The 10,641-nt window shown below is 39.1% G+C and overlaps 1 protein-coding gene across 1 annotated transcript; it reads right to left on the bottom strand.

The window, feature by feature from the left end:
- Window positions 1-1,313: 1,313 nt before the first annotated feature.
- LOC145813252 (uncharacterized) lies at window positions 1,314-2,636 on the bottom strand. Its single transcript, XM_082908535.1, has 2 exons — window positions 2,394-2,636; window positions 1,314-1,565 (listed from the first exon to the last, which is right to left on the bottom strand). The coding sequence occupies exons 1-2, from the start codon at window positions 2,634-2,636 to the stop codon at window positions 1,314-1,316; spliced, it is 495 nt and encodes a 164-aa protein (XP_082764661.1).
- Between the last annotated feature and the right edge of the window lie 8,005 nt (window positions 2,637-10,641).

The following is a 10,641-nucleotide window of genomic DNA, read 5'->3' as shown; positions in this document are numbered from 1 at the left end:
ATATTTAATTAGCTAAAGTAGTTAATTATTTATTCGGACTGTATTATTTATTCGGACCCTCCGAGCGAGGGCACAATTGTAATAAGTGTGCGTGCGTGTGATGTATGTCTTCCAACCCCACGTCTTTCTCCCTTTTATTTACCAGCTTATGATGGTTAGATTAGGGCATGTTTTAATAGCATACTTATGTTCGCATGTTTGCATTCATTCATCTGTCTTGCATGCACCGGGCTCGGCGCATCATATTAACTGCATCGTATTTCAATTCCAAAGTTGAATACATGTTATCTGTTGCATTTCACATGCCATTTTAGAATAGCCGAGCCTATCTGTAGTTGCATTTTGCATGTGTTGCATTAGGCATTTCAGCATAGTTAGGACTCATGCATGATTTCTAATCAGCTTCTGTTTTGGCTTGGAGTACTCGGTAAGTGTTTATGCTTTAGCATCCTTGCATGCGTGTGAGTGACTGCCATGATAGCATGCTTACCATGAGGCTATGTGCTTATGTGATATATCTGCCTGAATGCCTGCGGGTGAAGGTTAGGTTATTTGGATTGGAACAATTCATTGATTGCGAGTTTTAAGCCCACTAGATAGTGGCAAAACCATGTTTTCTAAGCCCACCCAAGGATGGCAAAATCTGCATTTTAAGCCTACTTGCGAGTAGCAAACCGCTTTAAAAAATAAACATGAAATGTTTTGTTCCAATTCAGGTGATCCAGTCTATACTTGTATGCTGTGCACATCACATAATAATTCTAGGCTAATAACCGGAATAAGAACACATAATGTTTTCAAAACTCGATATAATGGTTAGTAGAGGCCAATCTTTGATCGGGTGAGTGGGGGTGCTCACGAAGTGACCTTCTCCAATCGTACCCAAGTTCCCGAGCCGAGGCAACTTTAGTGATGACGGACACGTGGCCTTAGGCAACGAGTCAGGGTTTCCTATATTCCCCCAAAATAAATATTTAGGTGGCGACTCTGTATCTGGCAAAGCAGTCCATGTTTGACACTTCTTTCAAAAAGATCTGTTTTCAAAAATGATTTGCCGGATTTGGACTCTTTGATGATTCATCGGTCTTGCATTGCACTCTACGAGATTAGAAACAGGACCGTGACATTGAGTCCTGAACCGTAGTGAGCCCAATGAACAAAACGGGGGATTCCCCCCGGGACGTTCGGGTATGTCTACAGTTTTTGGCGACTCTACAAATAGCCAACACCAATTCGCCAACTTGAAAAGACCGAGGTCTAACCTTCTCATTAAAAGCTCTGAAGAGTTGAGCTTAGTAACACTCAAGTTTTTATTATGCTTCTAATCTCTTCTCATCCAATGTTTCTAACTTAGCAAGGCGTAGTTTCGCATTCTCATCATCAGTGAGACCTTCTTGTATAGCTATCCGTAATGAAGGAATCTGTTGTTCCAAAGGAAGAACCGCTTCAACACCATACACAAGGGGGTATGGGGTGGCTTGTGTTGGGGCACAATGTGTCGTATGGTATGCCCAGAGTGCTTCTCCAATTCTTTCATGCCAATCCTGCTTTGATTTAGCAACTACCTTTTTCAATAAGTTGACCAAATTTTTGTTAAACGCCTTTGCCAGTCTGTTGGTAGGTGCATTGTACAGTGAAGAATTGCATTGCTTAAATCCAAACCTTTCACAAAGTTTGTTCATTAGACTGTTGTAGAAAGGCTTTCCATTATCGGTGATGATGTAGCGAGGTACACCATACCGATAAATAATATAAGATTTGACGAAGTCAATAATAGTTTTTTTTTCTTGACTTCTTTAAGTGGGACAGCTTCAGCCCACTTGGAGAAGTAATTTGGCGGTCAGGATGTATAAGTGGCCTACCGAAGACTTAGTCAATGGGCCAACTACATCTAGACCCCATGCATCAAATGGCTAAGAAGTAATTATCGCGTGTAAAGGTTCTGGTAGTTGATGGATAAAGTTTGTATGAAACTGGCAAGGTTGACACTTTCTTAAGTAGTCTAAGCAATCTTTAACCATCATAGGACAATAGTAACCCATCATTTTTACTCGAAAGTGAAGTTTAGGACCAGACTGATGCATTCCACATATCTTGGAATGGGCTTCTTCTATGGCTTATTGAGCTTTATCATCCCCTAGGCAACGAGGAAAAATTCCTTCAAATGATCATTAGAATAAAGTTCCCTTGTAATAGATGAATCGAGAAGCTTGGCGTGTTATTTCAGTTCTATGGTGAGAATCATCAGGGAGCTTCCCGTGTTCAAGGTAGTCTATAATTGGCATTCTCCAATTGTCGACTTCGATAGCTAGTACAAAAATTGCGTTTGTTTCTACAAGGTGACATTCCAATAGTTATGGCAATACCCATCGTTGGCATGCAGGGACGCTAACTTGTTCACCTTTTAACAATGCCAATGTAGTTACTAGATTGACAAGTGCATTAGCCATGAGATTCTCTTTCCTTGGAACATGTTTGAGTACCACCCCCTCAAATTTTTCCATGATATGAGTTGCATACTGGAAATATGGGATGAAGTTGTCTTTCTTGACTTCATAATCCCCCTGGAGCTGATTAATTATTAACTTAGAATCCCTATAGACATCTAGGTCAACAATTTTTAGCTCTGTTTCCATTTGTAAACCAATGATCAAGGCCTTGTACTCAGCAACATTGTTTGAGCAATTTTAGCCAAGAATAAATGAGTAAGGCAAAATGTGCTTCTGGGGTGACACAAAAATGACACCTGCTCCAGCCCTTTCCTTCCTGACAGCCCCATCAAAGAACTTCATCCAAGGTTGTAAGACTTCTATGAACAATACATCTTCATCAGGGAATTCCTCAGAAATTTCCCAATCACCAGGGATGGGATGGTCGGCCAAAAAGTTTGCAAGGGCCTGCATTTTCACCGTTTTTCTTGGCACGTAAATTATCTCAAATTCATTAAAGAGGAGAGACCATCTCATTAAGCATCTTGAGAGGATGGGCTTAGACATAACATACTTTATTGGGTCGGCTCGTGTAATGAGATGCACTGTGTGGGCTTGGAAATAATGTCTCAATTTTTTAGAGGCAAAAACAAGCGTCAAACACATTTTCTTAATGGGTAAGTACTTGAGTTCATTTTCAGTTAATCTACGACTCAAGTAATAGAGTGCTCGCTCTTTATTTTCTTTGTTATTTTGGATCAGCATCACTCCAAGAGACTCTTCTTGAGCAGCAATGTAAAATATCAATGGTTTCCCCTGAATAGAAGCTTCTAATATTGGTGGATGAAGAAAATATCTCTTAATACTGTTGAAAGCATTTTGACATGTCTGATCCCAAACAAATGGAGCCTCCTTTTTTATCAGTTGACTGAAAAATTGACAAGGGCCTGCCAAGTTTGCAATGAATCTGTGGATATATGCCAAGTGACCTTGGAGGTTTCTAAGTTCCTTCAGGTTTTTTGGCGGTGCCATCTTTTGTGTAGTATTGATTTTGAACTGATCAACCTCAATGCCTCTAATAAAGCCGATGAACTTTCAAGATGTGACTTCAAATGCGCATTTGAGTGGATTCATTTTCAAGTCATACTTCTTAGCCAGTTAAAGATTGTACAAAGGCCCTCTAGGTGATTTTCTCTTTTCTTAGTTTTGACCACCAAATCATCAACATAGCACTCAACAAATTTATGGAGCATGTCATTGAAGATCTTTTGCGTGGCACATTGATAGGTGGCACCAGTATTCTTGAGTTCGAAAGGCATCACTTTATAATAATAGATGCCTTTTGTGGAACGAAATGTAGTTAACTCTTCATCCTCAAGTGCCATCCATATTTGGTTGTATCCTGAACACCCATCCATGAGGGACAACACCTCGTGTCAGGTAGTGGAGTTTATCATTAATTCCATAATAGGAAGCGGAAAGTCATCCTTGGGGCATGCTTCATTCAAATTTCGAAAGTTGACACATATTCTAATCTGTCCATTCTTCTTGACTACCTGGACCATACTTGATATCCATGTCGGATATTTTACTTCACGTATGAACTCAGCTTCGATCAACTTGTTGACTTCTTCTTCCACTTTAAGGATATGCTCAGGTCTGATGTATCGATGAGTTTGCTTTACTGGTCGCATACCATGTTTGATCCGAAGGTGATAGACAGCAACCTTTGGACTTAAACCTGACATTTCCTTGTACGTCCATGCGAAGACATCTTTGTATTCGAGGAGCAATTCGAAAAATGTCTTTTTTTCCTTAGGCGTTAAGAATGTTCCCACAGAGATTGGTCGAGGATCACCAGGAGTTCCCAAGTTAAGTTCTTTCAAATTGTCAACAATTGATTGCCCCCCCATCTTTAAGTTATGGAGAAGCTTCTTGGAGATCATCATCCTTCGAATCTGAGCTAGCATCTTTTTCAACTTTACATGGTGATAAGCAATATGTTCAATTTCTTCTTCGCTTTTACTTTCCGCTTGAGTCTTAATTTCTCCAGTTAGTATGGTAGTGTGCCTTTTGACCTTAAACAGACCTTTAACAGTAACTTTAAGTGACGTCATGCGTTTCATGAGAGAAGGAATCAAACTTCAAGTCACATCATCCTCTTTTGTAAAATTCAACTCAATTGTTGTTGTGCTTCTCTTGTTCTTGCCTTTTCTAGGAGATGTATTCATATTGCCAAGTCGAGCAAAAACAGACTTTTGTGACCAGGAAGTTTGTTTTTCATCCCCTTCCTTAGTAGTGCCTAATCTGTTAAAAACTGAAGGTTGAGAAGTTATACCTTCATCTGCCTTATCAATGGCGCTCAACCTATTAAAAATCGAGGTTCGAGGTGTAGGAACTTCAATGTGGTCAAACACTGAGACTCGAAGAGTTGGGCTTGGACTTTTGTCTTCCTTCACTTCTTCCACAGTGATATGTTGTACGTCTTTCTTTTTCTATTTTCTTTTGGCAGAGATACGAATGGGTTCAATTGGCATGAATCTGACTCTAGTCTTTGGAGGGCTCACCCTATACCCTTGTTGCCTTAACTTTTTTTGAGTTTCATTGAGATCATGAACTTTCTCACCAATAAGTTCAGGACTTAACTCTTCTAGTGATGAGGGATCAGCAAAGTCATAACCTGACTTGGCTAGAAGCTTGTGAGCTTGTTGATCAAACCTTTCTATTCGTCTTTTAGGTAAAGAGCCATGTTCGATAGAATTTTGCGCAACCCTAACAAATCCTGTTAGTAGAGGTTTAATTAGGCTTGATACTCTCACCTGTGGAATTGGTATTGTTGCATCTGCTCTTAGTATCTTCAGATCTTCTTTTATTGCGGGGTGATCAAAGTCTCCTTTAACTTTTGTGGACGTCGTGACTTCTTTAAACGGCGACTGCCCTTCTTTCCGTTGAGACTTCGGCACATACTTGAAGACTTTTGTCATTGCATGGCCTTTTGAGGATGAAGGTTGTTTTTGTGGTGACGCGACCTCAGGTGCTTTTTTGCTACTTGATACGTCTTCCTTTGAGAAGTCCAACACAACTTGCTTTTCTTCATTCATTTTCTCTTTTCTTGCAGAAAGGATTTCAATTAGAATAACTTAAGGTATCCCATTAGAATCCAAATGAAATTTTGCATCAGCGAAGTGAGACTCTGTCACACCCCACACCCGCCCCTAGAAGTTTGGGCATGACCTAAACAGAAATGGACACTTAACCTGATATATAACATAGGGGCCTGAATGTAAGCATTGATTCACATGATAATATATAAGAAAGTATGACATCCATTGAGCTTCTATTATCATGCCAGGATCACAGACACTGCATAAGACGAATGGAGCTAAGGAAATATACATTTGAGCTAGTTATATACATATGCCCATACAGATCCAACCCCAAAGTTGGGCGTATAACAAAAACATTATGTACATTTTATCCTAAGACAATAACTAGAATGCAAGCCATCGTCTAGTAAAACTTCACAAAAAATGTACGGCTTCGACCAAGTGCCTGGCTATGCTTAGGCTGGCAAAAGTGTGACGGTGACAGGACTAGGACCGACCTCCAGGTTGGTTACCTACAGAAACAGACATAACATAGAGTGAGCTAGGCTCAGTGAATAATAGTACTTCAATACTCCATTTCAATTGTAATACATATAAAAACGTAAGTAATGCAGAAATCATGTAGTTAGTCTGATTCTGTACAAATTTGCAGAACGACTCCATCGGTTCACAATTTCACAAATTGGCCCTAGGCCTGATGGGTTCACACATTCACAAATTAGCCCTTGGCTTTATAGATTCATAACTTATCAAATTGGCCTTCAGCCTTTTGGATTCACAATTTCACAAGTTGGCCCTCGGCCTCATAGTTTCATGTTTCACCAGTTGGCCCTCAGCCTCTTCGGATTCATACTTCACAAGTTCTTTCGATGTTCCATAATTTCACACTGTTTCTCAAGTTGCATACATGTTAAACATAACGTCAAAAACAATAATAATTAACGTGATTACGGTACATCGATAGTACTATTACTCACTGTGTTGCGGCGGGGCACTAGTTCCTCCTGAAGCGTGTCCTACACATATACAAAGATACAAATTAGTTCCCCTTTTTCTTGTTGAATCAATTCTTGATTCGCTTGATTTCGACTAAATTAATGAACATCAAAATAACATCAATTGCAGGTTTCGACAACATTAGAGGATCCAACATGCAAAACGGAGTAACTCATGTTTTCCAGCTTGGGCCGCACGTATGACTGTAAGCCCCCCACAAGCGGCAAAGGGTCCCACACGTGCAGCAGTGATGCCCCGCACGTGCTTTTCTAGCAGTGTTCAAACACCCAAAACTCACCATTTTTCCGCACGTGCGGCCATGACTCCCGCACGTGCGGCGTGGGTTCCCGTACGTGCGGCAATAACACCCGCACGTGCGGCGATTTGCTACATTTTGCAGTCCGAAATTCCAACAACAATCACACTTTGATAGGTTTTTATAAAGCCCAAGATAAATCTAACAATTGATAGGATATGGCTTACAAATTACATAAAGAATACATATCACTTCACTTGATTAAGAGCATTAATCTTCAACTCATGACCATGTTCAATTCCAAGCATTGCCATCTTCCATACCCCACACAATACATTATTTTCAACCACTTAATCACATAGAAGGCCAAGTTTGAAGATTGAGACTAGATGGTTCAATTAACTCAAAACAAACACATAACTGATAAGCTTATCATACCAACTATCAAACACACACACACACACACTTAAATATACATTCCATCACAACTCCAATCCACACCACATCAAGAACTTCTTACTTTACATCAAGGAGAGAAAGTGGAATTAGATGAATTAGACTTACCTTAAGCTTAGTACTCTTAAATTCCCTCTAAGTTATCCAATTTTGATCTTGAAGAAGTTCCCCTCTAGTTCCTTTTCTCTTTACCCTTTCTCAGAAATGAAGTTAGGAATTCTTAAGGCAATTGGTTAAGAACACACACACACACACACATATATATATATATATATATTAAAACCAAATAGGACAAAAATCAATCGTTTAATCATCCTAAATTGAAATTTTACGGCAATGCTTATTATTACTTAAAAATTATGTTGATTTCAATTATAAAATCAATTTCTGCTTATCAAGTCCCTAAGGCCCTCAATTTTCGAGTCAAACATTCCAATTGTGACAGATCTTTTCCTCATTAAACAGTTATGCATCCCTAAACATCGAGTTTACTTAATTAAACTTACTTTCACATGAAATTTCACAATGAGCACTTAAAAGCACAAAAGTTAGAGACTGAAACCATACCGAAACCATATACGAGGGTCGGTTTATTACAGACTCAGTTTCTGTAAATGGCTTGTTATCTGCTAGCACCGTCTTTATTCCACCTTGGTCAAATTTAAAACATTGATGGAGAGTTGACACAACTACACCATTTCCATGTATCCAAGGTAGCCTAAGCAACAAATTATAGGATGTTCTTGCATTAATGACGTGAAACAAAGTACTGGCTGTGAGTTCTCCAATGGTGAGGTTCAAATGAATCATACCAATTGCACGTTGGTCCCCTTGGTTGAAACCTTGAATAACCAAATGACTTCGGGCTAACTCGTCCACTGGGATTCCAAGTTTCTTTATGGTGAACTTTGGCATGATGTTTACTGCTAAGCCCCAATCAACAAGGATGCATTTAACTTTTTGTTCACTAATAAAGCCAGAGACAAACAATAGGCGATTGTGTGGCTTTGATCCTAGTTGAAGGTCTTCATTAGTGAAGGTGACTGTTGTGCAACAAGGAACAGAAGTGATAGAGTTCACCTCGGGATAATCTAGCTCATTAACAACAAATTCATATTTCCTAAGATCTTCTAACACCCGAACAAGTGCAAGTTGTACAAATCTAGGGAGTTGAGACGCCTCACGTAAACTGAAGCGTGGGGGTAGTTCTTTCAAGGTTGTCAGGACATCAATTTCCTTCTTATCTGGCATTGCCTTAATGGCGTGAACCTGTTCCACATCTGCTTCAACGGTTAAAACCATGCAGGCTACCTCAACCAAGTCATCTCCAAAATACCCAATGGGGACAAAGTCTCGTAGGATGATTAGGGTAGACGAGTTTTCTTCAAGGAATTTATCTACTTGTTGCATCTTCTTTTCATTCTTCCTTTTGTCCATCACCTCTTTCTTGGAATGTCGAGTGGAGTTCTTCTTTTCTTCTACCTTCTTGAGTGAAAAATGTTGAGTCTTGGACTTACTTTTTTTTGACTTCCTTCGTGTCACAGGAGTCCAACTTTTATCTTCTTCAATAGTTAAGACTTCTTCAAAACCATCATGGACATACCTGTCTTGATTTGAAACTTAAATAATGATAGGTTCAAGTGAACCAAACTGGATGACTTTGGGAATTGCTTTCACTGTTGGGATTATAGACTGTGACATTTCTGTCTTGGATTTTGAGGATGGAGAATTTGGAGGTCCTACAATAACCGTCGCATGGTTGGATTCTGCTGATTTGTCAAGGTCCAAGAGGATTTTGTTCTTCCTGGCCAAGTCCACGAGCAATTCCTTTAACACGAAGCATTTTTCACTAGAATGACTAACTATCCAATGATAGTGGCAGTATTTCGAATCCTTCACACGACCTATTTCTTCAGGACGTTTGCACTCAGGGAGTTGAATGACTTTCTTTTCAAGTAAATCTTTTAACATCCCTGGTATATCAGAGTCAGGAAAGGGGTACTTCTTTTCTTGTAGTTCTTTTAGAGATGGATGTGTTTCTTTCCTTTCTTCTTTTTTCTTGTCTTTCATTGAAATCTTGATTGGAGCCATGGTTGCCGCCATTGTTTCTTTGGTGGTACCTTTGAAAGGCTTGCCTCCCTTTTTCACTTCTTTGTTATCTTTCCTTTGTTCAAGAATAGGAAGGTCTTTCCCGCCTTGGTTGGCAATGCTAATTTCCATGTCATGTGAACGCATAGCTAACTTTTCAAATGTTCGTGGTTTTATCCTTTGAAGGATGTAGAGTAGTCCCCAGTGGATGCCTTACATGTACATCTCCACAACTGAGATCTCAGAAAGTCGGTCTTTGCAATCTAGACTTAGAGCACACTAACGGTTGATGTAGTCTACCACAGGCTCGTCCTTCCATTGCTTGGTATTGGTTAATTCCATCATGCTTACCATACGACGGGTGCTATAGAAACGATTAAGGAATTCACGTTCCATTTGCTCCCAACTGTTGATTGATTCGATCTCCAAGTCGGTGTAACAATCAAAGGCGTTTCTTTGAGCAACTGAACAAATTATTTGACAAGTAGATCTCTGTGACAACCTCGACCTCCAGACTATTATATTATATTATTCTAATAAGTTTAGTTGTATGATTGTGTGCTTAGTTGTGTGATTACATGCTTAATTTTGTAGCTATCTGTTGTTACATGAAATATCTGTTCAAATTGACAACTTAGAGACAGAAATTGAGAGCCTAGACGGCTTCAGAAACTGAAATTGACTAGCGTAATAGACTAATTAGAATATTTAGAACTCTATGGCAACCTCAATTAAAAATTGATTTTGATCAAAATAATTAGAATAAACTGATTGAATTAATTAGAATTAAGCCTAGCTAATTAACCTTAACCATACTTGATTAGGCTAACCTAATTATATCCTATATAAGGCTCTAATTAGGCCTTGAACTCATAGATATACACTCTTGGCTGAGATTTTGAGAGAAGGAAAGAGAGTAACTCAACATCTAGAGAGAGATAAGGAGGATTTGAAGTGAATTGCTAGAATTTTGGTAAATTGAGCTAGGCCAACACTTGAATTCATACATTAGGTATGAGATTCATCCTAAATTCATGAACTTGAGTCATGTAAAAACTAAGTGCATGGAATTATAGGATCATTTGCTTGAATTTGAGTAGGTTGAGCAGGAATTACCATGAATATGATGAATTTGAGTTAAATTATGTACATGCATGCTTAATCTTTTATTTTTGAGTTAAGATTTCTTGAAATTCATACATGCATGAAGCTTAGAAGGCATGAACTTGAAGATCATCCATGGATTCATGCATTTCATATCACTTAGTGGTGTTTTAACATGAAGAGGACTTAATCCATACCATGCATG

Source organism: Camellia sinensis, chromosome 15, assembly GCF_055761805.1.
Source record: "Camellia sinensis isolate YWXY chromosome 15, ASM5576180v1, whole genome shotgun sequence".
In the NCBI taxonomy this organism is placed as follows: Eukaryota; Viridiplantae; Streptophyta; class Magnoliopsida; order Ericales; family Theaceae; genus Camellia; species Camellia sinensis.
Note: the sequence above shows the minus strand (reverse complement) of the source record. Positions and strands in the feature narration are given on the sequence as shown.

Bases quoted from the DNA above. Each gene is read 5' to 3' on its own strand.
- LOC145813252 (XM_082908535.1), bottom strand. From the start codon at position 2,636: ATGGAAACAGAGCTAAAAATTGTTGACCTAGATGTCTATAGGGATTCT. The intron at 1,566-2,393 runs GTTAGCGTCCCT...TTATTGAAAAAG, and splicing joins CATTGTTAAAAGGTGAACAA to GTAGTTGCTAAATCAAAGCA.